Source organism: Ictalurus punctatus, chromosome 20 (genome assembly GCF_001660625.3).
Source record: "Ictalurus punctatus breed USDA103 chromosome 20, Coco_2.0, whole genome shotgun sequence".
NCBI classification, from domain to species: domain Eukaryota; kingdom Metazoa; phylum Chordata; class Actinopteri; order Siluriformes; family Ictaluridae; genus Ictalurus; species Ictalurus punctatus.
In genome coordinates, this window is record NC_030435.2 from 14,995,227 (window position 1) to 15,018,309 (window position 23,083).

General features: G+C 38.0%; 1 protein-coding gene across 2 annotated transcripts in view; it reads right to left on the reverse strand.

Moving 5' to 3' along the window:
- Nucleotides 1-23,083, reverse strand: part of LOC108280618 (ephrin type-B receptor 1-B) — a 380,602-nt gene that overhangs the window by 92,467 nt on the left and 265,052 nt on the right. For both annotated transcript variants that reach the window (XM_017495793.3, XM_017495792.3), the window contains exon 6: nt 12,164-12,288. In XM_017495793.3, the coding sequence (XP_017351282.1) occupies nt 12,164-12,288 (125 nt within the window). The remainder of the gene's footprint in view (nt 1-12,163; nt 12,289-23,083) is intronic.

Genomic DNA, 23,083 nt, shown 5'->3' on the forward strand with positions numbered 1-23,083 from the left:
CACTCAGCATGTCATTCACATTTTGCTCAGACTGGAAGGCACTTTGAGAGAAGCTTGAAAATATGGCGTGACACAAATAATCAACAATAGCCACCAGTTTGGTGTCACCCACAAGAGGATGGGTTCTTCTCAGGAAGGTGTCACAGTCAACTCTTGCTTGCTCATTAGGGATCTAAATCTATATCCAGATTTCTATAAATGTGCTTTCTGAAATCGGAAAATGCTATATAAATAAAATGTAAATGACCTTGCGGAATTCAACACAAAGAGAGTGGTCTATATTGCAATTCTGAAAGCTCAGTCAGGAACAGTCACGTCTCGATTCGCTTAAAATCAGCTCAGTGTTGGTACAAATCAGGAAAGAAGAAAAAAGTGGACTGACCGGAGAACTTCTATTATGATTTATTTCTATTAAAGAGTGCTTTGAATTCTTCTTCTTCTTCTTCTTCTTCTTATTATTATTATTATTATTATTATTATTATTATTATTATTATTGTTATTATTATTATTATCATTCAGCCATCCATTTTCTCCACCGCTTAACCTACACAGGGCACAATTGCACATACTGTCACACAGCCATTCACACACTATGGACTATTTAGAGATGCCAATCAGCTTACAACGCATGTGTTTAGACTGGGTGAGGAAACCAGAGTACCCGGAGGAAACCCCTGAACCATGGGGAGAACATGCAAAGTACACACATGCAGACTCCGAAGGAGTGAGGCAAATGGGTTAACAGGCTAACCACTATGCCACCTTGCCCCCATTCCTCTTATTATTATTATTATTATTATTATTATTATTATTATTATTATTAATATTATTATTATTATTACTGTTTTGTTTTTTTTTTTTTTTCTAAGCAGCCATTTTAGGTTCTTTAATCCTTTTTCTGAAGTCCTGAAATCTTAAAGCCTCCATTTTATAGTGCTCTTCTGAGATTGCTATAGTGTGTCACAGTGAATTTTTTATGACTGCACACAAACCATGACTAAATGCGGCTCACTTTCAGAGAAAGCATTATTTCAGGAATGGTTCCATTAGAGCTCCCATAAGAAAGTGGAGATAAAGGTAGACCTCAAAATCTATCCCACGTCAGTGTGGAACAGATAAGCCATGTATGATAATTTAATTTGGTAAATGGATCACTAGAGTTGGCTCTAGTGACAGTGCTGCATTTAAATGCAGATTTGAATATCTTTTGATCTTCTTTGGTGTGCGGCATGGGTCAGCCATCATACATACATCCACACGCACCTGCACACCCACTTACATTTTTTCCACTGTCACCCTTTCAAACATTATTTTAGCTTGGACTATCTTAAATAACCACATAATGCAGAACTGCAGTCCAGCATAGTTTGTGTGTGTGTGTGTGTTTACACAGAGTTACAGTCACTGGTGTATTTTTATCGCTAACAAATTGAGACACAACAGAAGGGAAAAAACATGAGCTCCTGTGGAAAAATAAACAACCACTGGAATGAAAGAAAGAAGAGAATAGGGAAAAAAAGAATGATAGAAATCAAGTCAGAGTGGCGTGACTACAGGATGATCACAGGTTGAGTACTCTCTGATGACTGTGTTTGTTTGTTTGTGTGTTTGTGTGTGTGTGTGTGTGTGTGTGTGTGTGTGTGTGTGTGCGCGTGTATGTGTGTGAGAGAGAGAAAGAGAGTGAGAGAGCGATCCATGACTATTGATTGGAGAAGAAATTGAGAAAGGTATATAGATACTATCCGTATATTTGAGCTATACAAACATACAAACATTGCCGTGGTGTTTTTTTGTTTTGTTTTTTTATGTTGTTTTTCTTTGCATTGAAATAGCTAGGGGTAAGATTTGCCTTTAAAAATATATAATTACATGTTACCATTTTGAAATGTAAAAAAAATCTGAACGCAAAATACATTTTATGTAAATAAGGCCAAAGGTAAAGCTTCCAGGATTCCAAGGCAAAGTACACATGCCAGATATTTGTTTTTAGTGTTCTATAAATTATAAATTGTAACCCATAATTGTGAATTGTATGTTTTTTAAAGGCAGATCTAATCCCTCGTTCGAAACATAGACAAAAATTGTCTTAAAAAAGTCTACAATCACTAAAATAGCTATTCATTACAACCGTGATGAGCAGAAAAGCATCTCAGAACACAAAATACCTTGAGGCCGATGAGCTACAACATCAGAAGATGGCATCGGGTTCCACTCCTGTCAGCCAAGAATAGGAATATGAGTCTACGGAGGCAGTTGAAGATTGGAAAACAAACAGGCAACACTTTCTCAATGTATGTAATGCTATAAGCACAATCAGACTATTAATTGAAGTCTGTCGGCCCCCGTAGGTTGGGAGTTTGGGAGGCAGGTTCAAAGAGTAAAATAATCATTCTAATTTTGTTGTACGGGTGTGTGTGTGAGTGTGTGTGCGACTGTGCCCTGTGATGGGTTGGCACCCTATCCATGGTGTTCCCCACCTTTTGCCCTGAGTCCCCTGGAATAGGCTCCAGGTTCCCCGTGACCCTGTGTAGGTTTAGTGTTACAGAAATTGGATGGATAGAAGTTGTTATACTTCACCAACTTAACCTTGACTAATGCACCTTTAAGTCATCATTTAATAAGTAAAAGTACTTTTCTTTGAGTGAGACTTTTGGTCATTCTACTCAGCTTTAGTGAAGACATCATTATGAACTTTTTTTTATAGGTCATACAACTGTACATAAAGCAGTAACTGCTAGAACAACACAAAATGGCACACAATTCCCAGATTGCATGAAGCATTTTAGGTTCATATTAGAAGACCTCTCTCTACACGCTGTCCTCCTCATGGGTCAGTGACTTCCACAAACTGCTTTCATGTAGTTTGTCAAGCTCTCACATTTGGCCTTATCCCCTTTCCCTCTCTTCCACCTCTGATTAATAGAACAACTTTCTTTATTGACCTGAACTAGCCCATGGAGGACTCTACTCAGAGCAACAGAAGGTAGAATATCATGTCCAGTAAGAGGTGATGTGTTTCTACACTCATAACTGCTTACTGCACAATTAGAGAGAATTACAGAGTGTATAATGCTCCACAGAACTGATTTGTAGGTAATAAATTCAGTGGACCATACACATCAGTATTGTTGTAACTAATGAGCAGTGAAAGAGAGGATGGACCTGTAATCATACACACACTCACTCACACACAGTAGATGAAAGATGGTGTAGGTTACCTGTAGTTTAAGCTTAATAAATACACTGGATTGATATGTGAGGATTTTTGTTGCTGCCTTTTACTGCATTTGGAAAACAAGAGTGGCTCTGTTAGGCTGTGGGAGACATTTTGCTGGCATGGTTTGTGTCTGCTTGTCTCATTAGAGGGAAGAGTCACTGCAAATCTAAATATAAACTTATTCTACACTATACACTATACACTGCATTATACACTATATGACCAAAAGTATTTGGACACACGACCATCACACCCATATGTCGGTCTTTTGCCAAACCGTTGCAGAGTCGGAGGTACACAATTATCTAGAATATCTTTGTATGCTATATACCATTTCCAGGATGTAAACAATAACAAATGAGTTACAGTGCTACCGCGAATGTCTGGTCCTGAAGCATTTCCTGTGGCGCCATTTTTAAAACCCGGACCTGTCAAAACAAGATGACTAGCTCGTATTTTTTAGGTCTAGCTAAAACTGAACAGTTAAGGTATTTACAAAAATCTGAAAATAAATGTGTGTGATTAGAAGTCAGGTGAGTGTGAAAATGACAGCCCGATGAGAAGTGCAGTCTTCATAGGCCATGTTGGTAGGCCGAGGTGTGTCCTGGGTAACCAAATTCTCTTCAGGTGCAAGGATAGACCTGACAAAAATCAATGACTACTGTAATTCAATGGAAAAAATGTTGTTTATTTACTAGAGATAAAATGTGTGCTACATATCCTAGAGTTGCTAATGTGTATACAGCCTTCTTGCTTCACTGCTGCAATCCAGGCATCACATTGTGTTTTGTTTTGTTTTTCGGAAATCTAAACACTATATCTTTTGGCCTGAGGGAGCATCCACCACCAAACAACATGGTCCTAATTTTAATGCTGACATTTTTAATCTTACGCTTAAATACGTTAATCGTAATCTTACTGTGCATAAAGAGCCTCCCGCTATTGTTTTGAACGTGCTTGACAACTAGCTGAAAACGTCCAAGGAACATCACTTCCTTAAATTGACGAATAGCCGTTGAAATGGTCTGTAGCATTACAATTTCCCTTCACTGGAACTAAGGGGCCCAAACCTGTTCCAGCACAAAGCAAGGTAAATAAAGACATTGTTTGCAAAAGTTGATGTGGAAGAACTCGAGTGGCCCAAGCCCTGACCTCAACCCCACTGAACTCCTTTGAGATGAATTGGAACGCTGACTGTGTACCAGACCTCCGCACTCGACATCTGTGCCTAACCTCACAAATGCATGCACGCTCCAAAATCTTGTGGAAAACCTTCCCAGAAGAGTCTAGTTATTATAACAGCAAGGGTTGGTGGGTGAGACGGGGGTGGTGGTCAACTCCAAGTTAATGCCCATGACTTTGGAATGGGCACACATGGGTGTGATGGTCAGGTGCCCACATGCTTGGTCATAAAGTGTAAAGGGTAAAGTAGTTGGCACTATTGTCAGAGCTGCTGTTTTTAGAAAATTAATCAACATTTTCTGACCAGTTAGATTCGAGAATTTAGCAGCACTACTAACTAAACAAGGCTATACACACTATTACTAATAACATAATGTGGGTATGTTTGGCAAATATAATGGAGAAACATTCAACAAATTGAACAAAGGCTTGTGAGATTTGGGGTTGAACAGGTCATAGGTAACGGTCCTCATTAACTACCAGGCGTTTGAACTAGTCCTTTCCTCCCAAGTGCCTCTAAATATATATTTTAAACAAGGCAACAGGCAAGTCATTTTTAAACAAGGCATTGCCTTTTTCCTCTTGAGAGTGGATTTCCTTGTTAATCAGCTTTCATGCTGAATGCTGTATTCAAGGACGTAATTAAAAAAAAAGGAAAAAAGCCAAGTAAACAAAACAACAATGATTCAAACATAAGAGCAGAGTGGAATGTAAACAAGGCCATGATTGATATCTGGGTAGTAATTTCTGAAGTGTAAAAATGGTTAAAACAAAACAGTCCAACTTCAAGCATTCATTTTCTAAAGCTTTCCCACTATGCATACACACACACACACACACACACACACACACACACACACACACACACACACACACACACACACACACAAGAGCAATATCAAACTGCTCATACACTTGAATAGCCTTGAAAAATGGCTGGTGTTGGAATATTAGATGGATGTTAGTGCATAGCAGAAATTACAGATTTTAATCAAATACACATTCTACAACAAACCTCCAGCAACTGAAAAGGCACACTTAAATACATTTAGGCTTGATGTATGCAGCAAAACTTTAAAATGCATCATTGTTGCCCTGTTTTTTTAGTGATGCATTATGAAGGTCATGTAATCTTTGATGTGAAAATTACATTCATTCGTTTTTAAGTAACTGCTTCAGGGTTATGATGGATCCGGAGCTTAACTCAGGCTCAGGATTGAACTGAAAACCCTGGAGCTGTGAGATATTATAATGAATGTAAGGCTTTCAAAATGTCCGCGATGCTCCAGTGCCACACATCATCAAAACAGAGAAGAGTTTGTACACTCTGTACACATGACACAGGGCAAAGTGTTTAAAATGTTTAAATAACCTAATAACGAGAAATTTAGTCAACAGAACAGAACTGATGGAATTAATCAGAGATCATTTCCTCACTGATGTAAGAGCAAACCGAGATCAGTGGAGTGAAGAGACAGTGATGAGGCATGTGTTTAAATGCTGCGAGTGCCTTTTACCACAGGTGATGAGACAGAGACTGATGTGGATGATGCTAATAATCAAAATGAGAACTCATTTCCCATTGTAAACATATCTTCTTTTTTTTTTTTTTTTTTAAATGGCAGCAATGTTGATTTCACATTTTCTTTTGAAGTACATTAGGTTATAAACATAGAGATAGGCAGGGCATCTTATAGTGAAATTGAAATATAATCTTGTCCACTCTTCTTAAAAATAACTTTTATCACTGTTTAAATCTGTTAGAGAATTTTTGTTCTATGACAATTATGTTGATTTACTTGAAAACATTATTCAGTCTCTATAAGTTTGCAATATTTGTCATTCGCTAAAATGTGATTTGGTGCTTAGCCATTTACAGTGGCAAGAAAAAGTATGTGAACCTTTTGGAATTTCATGGTTTTCTGAATAAATTTGTCATAAAATGTTATCTGATCTTCATCTAAGTCAAGGGTATTGACAAATATAATGTGTCTAAAATAATAACCCAAAAAAATTCTGATCCCTCATGTCTTTATTCTGAACAACCAAAAAACCTCATAGTGCTTATGGCAAAAGTATGTGAACCCTTGAGTTAATGACCTCAAAAAAGCTAATTGGAGTCTTGTTAAGAAAATGAGTCTGGAGGTGTTGACTACAGCTACTTTGACTGATTAAAAACCCCTCAAACTTTTGGAGTTTGCTCTGCACAAGAAGCACACGCTTATGTGAGCCATGCCTCGCCAAAAAGAGCTTTCAGAGGATCTACGATCAAGAATTGTTGATTTACATAAAGCTGGCAAGGGTTACAAAGTGATTTCAAAGACTTTAGAAATTCACCAGTCTACAGTTTGGCAAACATTCTACAAATGAAGACACTTTGGGACTGTTGCTACTCTACCAAGAAGTGGGCGCCCAGTCAAAATGAAGCCAAGAGCACAACGAAGACATCAGTGAGGTAAAGAAACAACCCCGAATTACAGCCGAAGATTTAAAGGCATCACTGGAACTGGCTAACATCTCTGTTCATGAGTGTGCAATACATAAAACATTGAACAAGCAGGGTATCTTTAGCAGGACACCACGAAGGAAGCCACTGCTTACTAAAAAGAACATTGCTGCATGCCTGAAGTTTGCAAAAGAGCACATAGACACTCCACAGCGGTATTGGCAAAATGTTTTGTGGACTGATGAAACTAAGATTGAACTATTTGGAAAAACCACACAGCACTACATCTGGCGTAGAAAGGGCACAGCATATCATCATGAAAACATCATCCCAACCGTAAAGTATGGTGGAGGAAACATCATGATTTGGGCCTGCTTTGCTGCATCAGGGCCTGGTCAGCTTGCAATCATTGAAGGGAAGATGAAATCCCAAGTATATCAGAGAATTCTTCAGGATAATGTGAGAATGTCTGTACGTCAGCTGAAACTGTAGAAGTTGGGTCATGCGACATGACAACGACCCAAAACACCAGAGCAAGTCCACAACAAAATGGCTTCAGAAAAACAAAATCCACCTTTTGGAGTGGCCAAGTCAGAGCCCAGACCTCATCCCAATAGAGGTGCTATGGAATGACTTGAAGAAAGCCATACACGTGAGACGTCCAAAGAATATGACAGAGCTAAAGCAGTTCTGCCAGGAAGAATGGGCTAAAATTCCTCCTGAACGATGTGCAGGTCTGATCCACAGCTACAGGAAGCACCTGGTTGAGACTATTGCTGCCAAGGTGGGGTCAACCAGTTATTAATTGTAAGGGTTCACTTACTTTTTTCACTGCCATTTTGAATGTTGAATGACTGTGTTCAATAAAGACATGAGGGATCGGAATTTTTTTTTGTGTTCTTATTTTAGACATATTATATTTGTCAATACCCTTGACTTAGATGAAGATCAGATCACATTTTATGACAAATGTATTCAGAAAATCATGAAATTCCAAAAGGTTCACATACTTTTTCTTGCCACTGTACAGTATGTTAGCTACTGGAATTGATGCTACTCTAACCTGGCAAAGAACATTAACTTAGCCAGTTAATGTTTGGAAATTTGTGAAACTTTTGCTTTTTCAAAATTAGATGCTGTTCTTGCCTTCTAGGGAAGCAAGGGAGACGTCTCATTTTATAGTCTTTGCTTACTCCAGTATGCTAAAACATTTTCAATGTTCAACACTGCAGTCTGGTTACCTATACATATTCAAACACACACTCGTAGCTATAGCATTAACTACATTGTGCAGCATGAGAAGGTCATGGCTGGTGACGAATTGGCACGATCCTTGATACGTTTTTCTACATTGATGTACTTGAATGGATGCTTTAAACTGAAATGATTGCATGTTAAACTGAGTCAGTACTATTTATATAGTATATTGTACAGTCAATGGCTGTAGAAGGGAAGAAGAGAACTTCAATATTTGTAACAGGTAACTCTGGATAAAAGTATCTGCCAAATTATTAAATCTGAATGTAAATGTAATGCTATGCCGATCCTACATAGCAATGGACACTTGTAACCAATGTTCTATGTTGAACTAATGATTTTTTTTGGTAAATCACATTGGTAATGCCATATAATAAGTGGGATGATGTAGAGAGAGCTGGACATTAGTGCATTATTATAAAGCACTTTACAAATTTTCACATTGCTAATAAAAATGTACTGTAAATGAATAAATTATTGCCAGAAAGTCTTTAGCGCCTTTGATATCACTCACTTTTCCCATGTCTTACAGAAGCAGCCATTCAGTGATATTTGCTCATCTGTATTTGTTTGAGAAGTGCTCGTCTGTTTGCCAAAAGGACCCACAGAACACAAATAAGGAGATGATTACTCTTCATGCATATTTATGGGTAAATAAGTGCTTCCACTCGTGGCGTTTGCATTGCGTTAATCCATTGTCGAGAGGGATCTTCATCCCACGCTTTCTGATTAAACTCATTTTCATATCCGGACTCATTTTTGGATGCCGCATAATCATCAGACAATAACGGATCTTTGCAAAATTGGATGAGTGTGATTGCCTTCAGTGGGATGAAACTATCAGGCAAGGAGTTTTAATATTCATTCATGTTACGTGTCACACTAGTGTAAATAGGAACTGTTGATATCCGTTAGTATCCACATTACATATTTACACTAGTGTAGTATATATATATATATATATATATATATATATATATATATATATATATATATACACATATATATACATACACACATACACACACATACACACACACATACAGTATCTCACAAAAGTGAGTACACTCCTCACATTTTTGTAAATATTTGATTATATCTTTTCATGTGACAACAGTGAAGAAATGACACTTTGCTACAATGTAAAATAGTGAGTGTACAGCTTGTATAACAGTGTAAATTTGCTGTCCCCTCAAAATAACTCAACACACAGCCATTAATGTCTAAACCGCTGGCAACAAAAGTGAGTACACCCCTAAGTGAAAATGTCCAAATTGGGCCCAAAGTGTCAATATTTTGTGTGGCCACCATTATTTTCCAGCACTGCCTTAACCCTCTTGGGCATTGAGTTCACTAGAGCTTCACAGGTTGCCACTGGAGTCCTCATCACGGAGCTGGTGGATGTTAGAGACCTTGTGCTCCTCCACCTTCTGTTTCAGGATGGCCCAGAGATGCTCACTAGGGTTTAGGTCTGGAGACATGCTAGGCCAGTCAATCACCTTCACCCTCAGCTTCTTTAGCAAGGCAGTGGTCGTCTTGGAGGTGTGTTTGGGGTCGTTATCATGCTGGAATACTGCCCTGCGGCCCAGTCTACGAAGGGAGGGGATCATGCTCTGTTTCAGTATGTCACAGTACATGTTGGCATTCATGGTTCCCTCAATGAACTGTAGCTCCCCAGTGCCGGCAACACTCATGCAGCTCCAGACCATGACACTCCCACCATTCACTGCTTCCCATTCACACCTGAGACCTTGTAACACTAACAAGTCACATGACACCAGGGAGGGAAAATAGTTAATTGGGCCCAATTTGAACATTTTCACTTAGGGGTGTACTCATTTTTGTTGCCAGCGTTTTAGACATTAATGGCTGTGTGTTGATTATTTTGAGGGGACAGCAAATTTTCACTGTTACACAAGCTGTACACTCACTACTTTACATTATAGCAAAGTGTCATTTCTTCAGTGTTGTCCCATGAAAAGATATAATCAAATATTTACAAAAATGTGAGGGGTGTACTCACTTTTGTGAGACACTGTATATATAGTAAATACAGTATATGTTTTTTTTATTTGTCTGAGAAAGAAGATACAGTGGGCTTTTCTATATTGTGTACGTTGGGAGTCTACATGCTATGTGTTTATGCATGTGTGAAGTCAGTCACAGTCGAACAATAACAGCATTGGTTTGTGTGTTTATCTGCCATTTTGAACCCATTCTACCTAGACTGTTGGGAAGGTTCCCACAAGGTCCCAAATCTTAGGAAAGATCCTAAATCTCCCCTCGCTCTCTTTTCTTAGCAATAAGCTAGCTATCTGTGATGAGTGATATACTGTATATTTTCCTCCTAGAGTCAGAGAACTGTACAGTCAATGTTATAGATTTAACAAGCAAATATGTCTATATGCTGATTGATCTAAAGCAAATACTTGTATATACAGCATAACTCACTTAAAGGTACGAGGTGCTACTTTGTTTTCTTCTGCTACTGTGAGCTACCACATTGATTTGATGTGACTCCCTGGACTTGGAGGAACTCGTAGTTGAGAAGTTCATGAGTATGATTTTAGAGATTGTGGAGGGGGCAGTTTGCATTTCCTTTCGCTTTGGCTTTGAAGTTGGGAATGACAAGTTATGACCTCTAGCTGACCTCAGCATAAGCATAATTGAAATGGCTAGAGCTTTAAAATAAAAAAAGTTTGTTTCTGTTAACATTTCTGTTAACACAAATTGTCCAAAATGTGCTTGGTCCAAAGTTATATTCGGGAGACCTTTTTGAATGTCCTCTTTATCACAGATGAAATTACACAACTTTCCGTCAAAAGCTTTCAAGTGAAAGCTTTAAAATTCTGTCCCATTTTGAACAAACCAGTTGCATACATTGTGTATACATTTATTTTCACCCTAGTTTAATATACAGGGTGTCCCAAAAGTCTCCATACATAGGGAAAATTAACACTTTTTAGCAAAATGTCTTCCAAAAGTGTTCATACTTTTTTATATTCTTTATTTTTCTTCTTCCAGAAAGCGTTTAAGAATCCTTTTGACAAAAGAAGAGTACATTGAAGTCATTCTCATGGCTGGATCGGGAAGCTGTCGCAAAGTTAGACAGTAAACATGCCAAACACGCCACACATGACACTGTTGCCAAAGTTATTAACAAAATTAAAAAAGACTGGAAATGTTGCGGACCAACTGAGAAGTGGACGTCCATGGACACCTACTGATGAAGGCACAACCCACGTGGTGCTGGCAAACATAGTCCCCTACATATGGAGACTTTTGGGACTCCCTGAAAAATCTGTAATATCTGTAATAAATTAAAACAAACATCCAAATGTGATTCAGACAGTTAACACATAATATAATCTGGAGGAATATACACAGAACAACAAGTATAAAATCCCATTAGTAGATATAACCCTATGTCCTATATACAGTAACTCAGGAAAGTGGGTGGAAAAGTCTGACAGCTGGTTATTTCCACCACTAAAACAGATTTACAGTAAACCAATCAATTAGTCATATACCATTATGAAAATATCAAAGTGATTTGCTCAGGTATCACCTAGCCCACATCTCATCATGACTTATCTGTGCCAAAAAGATAACAAGAATATGTCTATCACATCCATGTGATATCTGTGATCTTAAGTCTCATTTCACACTTGTTTATGATTATTAAAACAGGACTCTCCAAAATAGAAATCTGAAGTATCAGATGTCCATTTAGAGGAATACACATGGAACAAAGAACAATATTCTCTCTCTCTCTCTCTCTCTCTCTCTCTCACACACACACACACACACACACACACACACACACACACACCCTTCTCAGATGTCTTATCCAACAACAAGCCAAAGAAAAATCACTTTATCACTTTCCAAACAGCACAATAATTGAACTAAATCTCTATCCAACATGATTCAATTTAATTTAAAGCAATCAATCCAAGCTTCTGAGAAAATATTACTGCAGCTTGAAGAGCCTGATAAAATGTGATGTGCAGAAAATGAATGTGTATTAATAAAATATACACATGCACAGATCGCCTACCTTCTCATAATAATGCAGCTCATAGTCCAGTATGATGCCATTGGGTTGTTCTGGCTGTGGCCATGACAGCGTGATGCTCCTCATGGTGGAGCTGACCTGGTGCATTATGGGAACCATGGATGGAGCTAAGAGAGGCAGAGAGAGGGAGACAGAGAAGGGAGAGAGAGACTGGGGTAAGAAAGAGAAAGTCATTCCAAACAACCCTCTCCTGCTGTGTTTATTCAGATGCTCAATTGATCTGACCTCTTCAGAAAGACAACAGAGAAAACACAAACACACCGATACACACACACACACACACACACACACACACACACACAGAGTAGACAGGTATTAAAGAGTTCCCATTTTTTATTTATTAAACAGCATGTACTGTATGTGTTCATGTATTTTATTTACACAGTGCACCACTACAAAGGAAAAGGTTTACCAGTGAGAAAATAAATTCTAACAAAAATTATTTAAATAAATATTTATTGATAAGTGTAAACAAAAAATAGTTTTATTTGTATTTTTATAATGCACAACCAAGCCATATCAGAGCTCCCATTATAGCTGAGGTAATGTTGCATTCATTGTGACTTGTAAGTGGTAATTTGCCAGGTGTAATAATTAGTAGGACATAAGTAATAAGTAGTAATAACGGACAAAAAAACATGGACATCTCCATGAAAATGTTTATTTTATTTGCTCTGTCAGAACATGTAAAGCTCACTTTTACAGTTACAGGCCTGAGTGGCTATTGGTACTGATCTACTATACTGAACTTCATGCAACATTTTGGACTGAAATTGCAGTACTGCAACAACAGCGGACAATAGCAAGTGGCTTAGCAACAAGCTAACTGGTTAACATTAGTCATAACTCTAATGATGATGATTTTCTCAAGTGATTAGAATCATCAGTGGCAGTGATTAGTATGGTTTTTATTAAGTATTAGGATAAATCAAAGGTATAGATTTAACCAAGTACTGTATCTGTATATTAACTGATTTAAAGCTAATACTGCTGTAAAGTAATTTAGAAGTAGACAAGTAGAGTATTTACTTTACACTGTGCACAGTGTGCGTGGCCATGTTGATTTGATGTCACTATGTAAATAGGGAAGGAACTGGTAGTTGAATACTACCCCAAGTTGACTAGTAGAAATTTTAAATTAGGCAGGCATTTTGAGTGGTTTTGACTAGTTGTAGTAGGGGAATTGCAAATTTTGCCTTGAATGCAGCACAAGGTTAGTGTGACAGCGGATCTGCAGCCCACATACACCAAGACCGATGCACTCCTCGCGCAACTGCTGCCTGGGTGCTGAACAGACAGCTCCACTTCAGCACCCTGTTTGTTGACAGCACAGGAGCACATGGCTGCAAGGCAGGGCGGTGGAAGCACACACGGCTGGTGGCCAATGATTCACCCTCCTGCAGGGGACAGGAGAATATAAAAGGGTGCAACCAACCCAGAGAGGTGAGCACATTCTCCTGCCTAGACAAAGCTGATGCATTTTTCTCTATCCCTCACAGACACCGAAGAAGATGATGCTCCCTCGCCACGCTGCTCCCTCAGCCGGCACCCACAACCAGCTCGACGCTGCTGCAGCCCGCTCGCCAGTCCTCCGCTGGGAAGACTGTGATGACCACCTTCTTCACCTCAATGCCTCACCGTCCCTTTTCTTCCACATTTTAAAATTAAAGAGCACTTTTTTCCCCACTCCTGCCTCCTGTGCGCGTGTGTTCCACCCACCGCAGCCTAGAGTAGCCACTGTTATACTCAATGTACTTACTGGCTTCATAGATCTTCCCAAAACCAATAGGGTGATCAGTAAATATATACACTAATATTAATATTAGTTAACATTTATAGTAATGGTAACATAATAACATTTAATACTTAATACAAACACATATTGGAGAAGGGTCATGTGCTGCATTCGACTAAATGTAACGGTAAACTCATAATTTCCGACTAGATAAAGATCCCTCAAGTCAGAATTCCTACTTGGGAACTGGGCAGTCTTCTAAACCCCAAGTTCAGCAAGTGACATCAAATCACTAATCAGCAGGAAAGAAAGTAGCCCATAACTGATTAAAAGGTAATAGTGGTTACTTTGTTTACATCAACAGTATGTCAAACAATCTTACCTTTAAATGAGATATACTTTATATACAAGCATTTGCTTTAGATCAGTCAGCATGCAGACATATGTGCTTGTCAAATCTATAACAGTGCCTGTACTGTTCACTGATTGGAGGAGGAAAATATACATACCCATTATAGTTAGCTGGTTAGCTTGTTCCTAACAAGAGACAAACAAGGAGGCATCCATGTTTTTTTTCCCACTTTGTAGCTCGAATGCACAAAAATGGTCAAAATATGATGTAGTTCCGAGCTCCAAATTCCCACTTCCAAGATAAACCCAATGAAGCTTACTGCAGTGAGCCTGCAGCCTCGCTTTGGCCCTGTGCAGCTCTACCCAAAACAAACATGGCAGATACCAGACTCAAGATGGTAAATTAAACAAGATAACAGACATAACCAAAACTTCACAACATGCAACAACAAAATAGATAAGTCCAAGAAATTACCTTGCATACAGTATGTATGTGTATGATTTGTATATTTTATATGGCAGACTTGATGTAATTTTAAATTGTGGCTCTGTGTGTGTGTGTGTGTGTGTGTGTGTGTGTGTGTGTGTGTGTGTGTGTGTGTGTGTGTGTGTGTGTGTGTGTGTGTGTGTGTGTAAAATCAGGCTAGGTGCTAGTTCCATGTGTGCACCCACATAAGCACCTATGAACGTGTTTGTGTACACAGGGTTAATTAAATGTTAAAGTGAATTGCTGCCAGGGCCATGACAGAATCTGCTGTATACACAAACACACACACACTCACACTCACACTCACACACACACACACTTTTATGTCAGTAAAAAAAATAAAAAATAAAAACTTTAAACAGAAGCTATGAAAACAGAAATTGAACCAATAGGTCCTTCACAGGTCTCTCAAAAAGTGGCAGAAATCTATCATTTTGTAGAATTAGACAATGTCCCTTTATCATTTTTCACATGGGCAACTAAATCTGGGCATTCTTGAAAGAAACTCAAGACATCTTGAAGGCCATATCAATATCATTATGGCTTTCATGATAGCTCTTAATGGAGTTCAAGCTGCAAATGGAAATGTGCTAAAGCTCCTATCAAGTCTTTGACAATAACATCTTAAATTCAGTCGATATATTTATAATTATATGTAGACAATATATATTCAGATTTTCATTTATATATTCAGGATTTTATATATTTTTATATTATTTTATATTTAGATTTTATATTATATATATATATAATATATGCCTATATATTTAACATTATATATATATATATATATATATATATATATATATATATATATATATATATATATATATATATATATATATATATATATATTCATATATATATATTTTATATATATAAAATGTTAAATATATAGGCATGGACTCCACAAGACCTCAGGACTAGACACAAGCAAGCCTGATTACTGCAAACCCTGTTCAACCAAATCAACACTTAATATGAACTTTTTCAATAGGATAACATTGGTTAAAATATCTTACCCAGTAACACACTATGCCAAAGTTAAAAGAAATTCCAGCAATAATGAGGAAGAAGGTGATTGAAATACATCTCTCTGGGAAGGGTTACAAATCTATTTCAAAGGCTCTGGGACTCCAAATAACCACAGTGAGAGCCATTATCTCTAAATAGAAAACCTCGGCACAGTAGTGAACCTTCCCAGAAGTGGCCAACCTTCCAAAATTCCTTCAAGAGCACAGCAACGACTCATCCGGGAAGTCAGAAAAGAGACAAAAACTGCTAACCCATAAGAACATTAAGGCTCAGATGAGTTTTGCCAAAACACACCTTGATGATCCTCAAACTTTTTGGGAGAATGCTCTGTGGATTGATGAGTTGAAAGTTGAAAGTTGAATGGGTCCCATTACATCTGGCATAAACCAAACACCAAATTCCACAAAAAGAACATCACCAAGCATGGTGGTGGAAGTGTGACAGTATGGGGATGCTTTGCTGTTTCAAGGCCTTTGAAACTTGCAATAACTGAAGGAAACATGAATTCTGCTCTCTACCAGAAAATACTAAAGGAGCATGTCTGGCCTTCCATCTGTAAGTTAAAACTCAACTTCAGGGCCTGCACTACATATAGGCAGAGTAGGCATTTGCCCAGGGCCTCAGGCTTGGAGGCGGGGCATCCATAACCGTACCATCCCTATACACTAGTCCAACAATCAGACAGGCAGCAAAAAACTAGGCTTTTTGTCCATTGGATATAGATGAATTGTCACTCACCTGTAGTGAAACTAATTAATATTACCATTTCAAAGTGGGTCCCACCCTCTGAATGTATGAAGAGATAATATGATAAAATGCAAAAAATGCAACTTTTCTGCATCTGAATAACTTTAAGTCAGGGACTTATGACGGCACAGAAACAAACACATCCATCAGGGGCTGCTGAGCGAAAGTCTAAACAGTCATGCATAGAAAGTGTAGTTCGTGTTGCAGATATGTGAGATGTCACCATTTATTTTGGAGTGATTGTAATGTATTCTAAAAATAAGCTGGTTTTGTTCTGTCGATCAGTGTCATTTCGGGGCAGATGATTTACCAGTTTATTCTGAATTCAAAAGAGTGCGAGCGCTGTCGACGCGTCCAGACTGTCAGACACTTTGAATTTGCGCATACAATGACATTGTGTCGGGAGCTGACTCGCAAAATATTTAAGTAAATTTTTTATGTTTCAAAAAAAGTATCTCAACTGTCTGTATATCTTCTAAATTCCGCTGATGTTTACATTAATGTGCTAACTAAAATGAAATATATGTTTTCAAATCATAAATACCTGTTATATTTATTGAAAAATAAGCATACAATTTTATGAAGAAATTAACTATTCTTTCTGCTTGTTAGTTTGTCTCTTTCACTTCCACCAGAAGTTGATTTATGCATATAGTTCATATTTAAGGTATTGCACTACAATACTTAATATGACTATATCTATATTATATATTGGTTCAATAGGAGGGGGAAATCCTATCCAGAAGAGTGCCTCTGTAGGTGGCCATGGCCATGATAGAATCCTTAACAAAGGAATAAGAGATGATCCAGATGATCTTTCATTCTTTAATTCTTTTTGTAGGATTTACCTTAGTTAAAGTTTAATTAATATAGACATATAAATATAAATATACAAATATGAATACAGATGTTTTATACAAAAAAAAAGTTAGGAATCATATCTGTTATTTATAAGTGCTTTTTATTTATTCTGAAATGTGGAGGGGAGGAGTGGTACGGGGGCCCTCCTCCAACATAAATTTTGCCTAGGGTCTACAAATGTCTAGAACCGGCCCTGCTCAAGTGCAACTGGATTATGCAGCAAGACAATGATCCAAAGCATAGGAGTAAATCCTAGTTCCAGAAGCAAGTGAAAGACTGATCTCCAGTTATCGGAAGCGTTTGGTTGCAGTTACTGTTGCTAAAGGTGGCACAACCAGATTTAAGCTTAAGGGGGCAATTAGTTTTTCACATTGGTGATAGGTGATGGATAATTTTTTGGCATCAGTAAAAAAATAATAATAATAATAATAACTGTATTGTGTGTTCACTCAGCTTGCCTTTGTTTTATGTTGTATTACATTTGAAGATCTAAAACTATTTAGTATGAGATACACACAAACACAGAAGAAATCGGGATGGGGCAAATACTTTTTCACAGCACTGTATATATCCTCTCTATATTCTCTATCCTTCTCTCTCTCCAGTGCATTTTCGACAGCCATCCTATTGTCTACTGTCCACATTAAACACTCAATTAATCACTAAAGACCTGCTGTCAAGCCCGCAGCTCAACTCAGCATGATATTACTTTAATGGAAAGGATTTAGTTACCACCGTAGCGCCTTAGCCAAAACATGCACGTGCACACACTCACACACACACACACACACACACACAGCCTGATAATAGACAAAACAGCTCAAAGACTATACATTGGCTAGCTCAACATCATCCCATGTCATCTCCTTGTCTTTCCTCAGCTAATGCCTCATTTGTCCATCCTTCCATTCTTTCCTTATCTCTGCATCTCTCTCTCTCTCTCTCTCTCTCTCTCTCTCTCTCTCTCTCTCTCTCTCTCTCTCTCTCTCTCTCTCTCTCTCTCTCTCTCTCTTACTCAGTCAATTACTGTCGGCAGACCCTCATTGTTACAGACAGCTGGGGAGTTTTAAATTGCCTTTCCTGCATTTTTCTCTCCCAGAGAGAAAGAGAAAAAGTGAGAAAATGGAAAATGGTAAATTTCACATACACTGCAGTAGCTTGAAATTATTAACTGGGAGCAAACACACACACACACACACACACACACACACGTATGTGAAAGTTACACTTATACGAACTTTTGGTTCAAAGCACTTTCAATCTGTCAGTTTTTTAGGTGTTCTGAGAACATTTCTATTCAATGTTTGCAAACGTTACTACAATGTTTCTGCACCATTTTTAGTTGTAGGAACATGAACATCCATCCACCCATCCATACATTTTCTGTACCACTTATCCTACACAGGATCACGGGGAGCCTGGAGACTATCCCATGGAACTTGGCGGGGGACACCCTGGACAGGGTGCCAACCCATCGCAGGGCACAACTGCACACATATTCACATACTATAGACAAGTTGGAAGTGCCAATCAGCCTACAGCGCATGTCTTTGGACTGGGGCAGGAAACTGGAGCACACAGAAGTAACCCTCGAAGCACAGGGAGAACATGCAGAACATGCCGTACACTAAGCCACCGTGCTTCTCAAAGCATGAACATTAATGTTTAGAATGTTATTTTTGTGAAATTGCATGCTGAATAAAAGAAGTTTCTACAACACTGAAGAAACATTATGTTTGCCTAAACGTCATACCCTGTGTACGTTAAACTTCTCAAATACACACACACACAACACAGTGCCACACCAACTCTCCTCTTCTCTGCTAGCATGTTCTACTCATCTCTGCTCCCTTGTTCAGTTCCTGACTCTTAGACCAGCACTGGAACGATATTCATCACCATCAGCTTCTCACTCCAAACACACAAACACACACACACACACACACACACACACACACACACACACACACACACACCCAGTCTTGCTGAATCCTTTTAAGGTTTTCAGCATTCAAGGTTGACATATCGAAAATCTGAGAAGACAGGAGGCTCATATCAGAAAAAACACTAAAGAAAACACTGTCTAGCAATTCCAATAATGTACTTCCTACAGTACATCTCATTAATATCATGTAACATTGTCGTCTAAAAGCTAGGCTCTGTCAGAAACTCTAAAATTAATGCCTACTAGATGTTAAAACAACATAAGCCATAAAAAATGCAAACAGATATATGATTAGACTCCATTCTGACAAGATACATGCTGCACTGTGAGCATATGCCAGTATTAACATTGAGCAATATAACCACATACCACTTCTTTACATGAACGTACTGAAGACATAAGAAAAAAACGAACATATCATCAATTCATCTCAAGTTCAAGTTCAAGTGGTTTTATTGTCATTTCAGCCATATACAGTTGGTACACTACACGGTGAAAAGAAATAATGTTCCTCTAGGACCATGGTGCTACACAAAACAACACACTGAACCACGTGAGACACAGAACTAATAAGATCCACAAACATTCTACATAAAGTGCACATGCAGACGTGTGCTAACAACACAGGACAGTACAGTACTACTAAAACAGGACAATAGGTACAGTAAGTGACAGTACAGCGCTTAACAATACACAGTTTTAGTGTGGAAGTGTCTAATATAACAGTGAGTGCAGAAGATAGGTGCCAAGGATTAACAATATAATTTAAAAATGGTATAAATGAAAATATGAAATATGAACATAGCAGTTATAGTGGTAGCAGCCATGTAAAGTGTATATAAAGTGTATATATCTGCTACATATAAAGATATAAAGATATCACACTTGCTATTTATGCTAACCAGAATTTCTGGGAGTGTTTTAATGTCTTTAAAAAAAGTTTTTTTTGTCCATGTCCTTTATTTTAGAATCTAATTGAACCCTGAGTAAGAGGCCTTTATTAATATTTATCTTCTTGGAACAAACCCAGGGGGCATGGGCGGTAGATGTGCTAAGGCTGATGTAATTGATACCTCAATAAATAAATCAAACAAATAAAACAATCAAACAAACAAACTAATAAATAAAAGGAGCATGTTTGCCTCAGTCTCTAGGGTTGGCGGTTCGAATCCCATCTATGTCCTCTGTGCACAGAGTCTGCAATTTCTCACTATGCTTCAGGGGTTTCCTCTGGGTACTCCAGTTTCCTCCCCTATTCCAAAAACATGCATTGTAGGATGATTGGCATCTCTAAATTGTCTCTAGTGAGTGAATGTATGTCTGTAATTGTGCCCTCCAATGGCTTAGCACCCTGTCCAGGGTGCACCCCACCTTGTGCCACGAGTTCCCTCCAGGCCCCCCGTGACCCTGTATAGGATAAGTGGAATGGAAAATAGATGACTTAATAAATAAAGGCAGTGTGATCTTGATATAGATCAGTGTGTGCTTGCTTCAAGGTGGCGTTTGTGTTTCAGATTTTACTTAGAATTTCAATTTGCATTAACCTAGTATATTATAGCTGTTCGTTTGTGTAAGTTGCAATCACACATATTAGCTATGAGCCTGTGGCTTGTAAGTATCTACCTAGCAACACAGATGATATCATGTCATAAAAGAGAATTAAAAGGTGTTAAAAGCTTTGTTGAACTTAAACAGACAAATGTGACAGCCCAATAATATCACCTAAGTGCACATATGGTTGTACAGTGCCCTTCACCAATATTGGCACCCTTAGTAAATATGAGCAAAGAAGGCTGTGAAAAATTGTCTTTATTGTTTAACCTTTTGATCTTTTGTTTAAAATATTCACAAAAATAATCTGCACTCATGGATAGCAAACAATTGCAAACACAACACAGAAAATCAAGTCAAAATAGGTGTGCAACATTTATTGGCACCCTTTTAGTTAATACATTGTGCTACAGCCCTTTGCCAAGATAACAGTTCTGAGTCTTCTCCTATAATGCCTGATGAGGTTGGCGAATACAGGGCAAGGGATCTGAGACCATTCCTCCATACAGAATCTCTCCAAATCCTTCACATTTCGAGGTCCACGCTGGTGGACTCTCCTCTTCAGTTCATCGCACAGGTTTTCTATGGAAGTCACGGGACGGGATGGCCATGGCAGGACCTTGATTTTGTGGTCAGTAAACCATTGTTGTGTTGATATTGATGTATGTTTTGGATCATTGTCCTGCTGGAAGATCCAACCACAGCCCGTTTTAAGCTTTCTGGCAGTGGCAGTCAGTTCTCATTTAATACCTGTTGATATTTGATCGTGTCCATGATGCCATGTATCCTAACAAAATGACCAGGTCCTCTGGTAGAAAAAACAACCCCAAAACATTAAAGAGCCACCACCAGATTTAACTTTTGGCATGACATACTTTTCCATATGGCTCTCTGTGTGTGCCAAAACCACCTCTGGTGTTTATTGCCCAAAAGCTCTATTTTGGTTTCATCTCACCATAGAACCCAATCCCATTTGAAGTTCCAGTAGTGTCTGGAAAACTGAATATGCTTGAGCTTGTTTTTGGATGAGAGTAGAGGCTCTTTTTCTTGAAAACCTACCAAATGACTTACAGTGATGTAGGTGACTTCGGATTGTAGTTTTGGAGATTTTCTGACCCCAAGACGCAACTAACTTCCTCAATTCTCTCGCTGTGATCCTTGGAGATTTTTGGCCACTCAAACCATCCTCTTCACAGTGCATTCAGACAATATAGACACATCCAATTCCAGCTTGATTCATAACATTTCCAGTTGACTGTAACTTCTTAATTATTGCCCTGATGGTGTAAGTGGCCATTTTCAATGCTTTTGCTATTTTCTTATAGTCACTTCCCATTTTTTGAGGCTAGACAACCTTTTGCCGTACAGCTATATTCCATGGTCTTACCCATTGTTATGAATGACTAAAGGAATTTGGCCTCTGTGTTAACTCATATTTATTGTGAAATAGGAAGTCATGGTTTCCTGTTTAGAACTTGTGCAATACTAATATAATTAGATTTAGAACTTATGCAATACTAATAGAATTAATGGAGGATGTGGGCATTAGTAAAAAGTTCTCTTGACTGTCAAGATAGAAAAAAATCCAAACAAATGGTGTATTTATTTGCACGAACTGGCATGAGAAATGTTTCAGGTTTAAACATGCCGTCATTCATAAATCTACAAATAAATACAAGCGCCTCCACAAATAACGGACACAGTGAACAAGCTTTTTTTAAAAAATATATATTTTTGCTTTCCAAAACATGTTTATGAACCAATTACTTATTGGAGAAATATGAAAATATCTTTGAGTCTTTAATTTATTTGTGCATGTCATTTTTTTATTTATTTATTTATTTATTTTTTGTGAATCACTTACAATATATTTGTGGACTTCTTTTTATTTTTATGGAGCTTATGTTATTTATTTGCAAATTATGCAACAAAAAAATCAGTCATATACAGCCCCTAATAATGATCACCCCATCCTGGCAATATTTTGCTCTTCTTTTAGCAGGTCTAAATTGGATTTTCTAATAGGCCTAATAAATAGAAACAGCCATTGCTGAATAAGAGGCAGCAATAATAATCATTTGATTAATAAATTCTAAAGCTTAATTATGCTCTGTGTGTACACTAGTTTGTTTGGCTCTTACTGAGAGTTTCAAGCAGCTATCCAGAGAAGAATCATCATCACCATGTTTT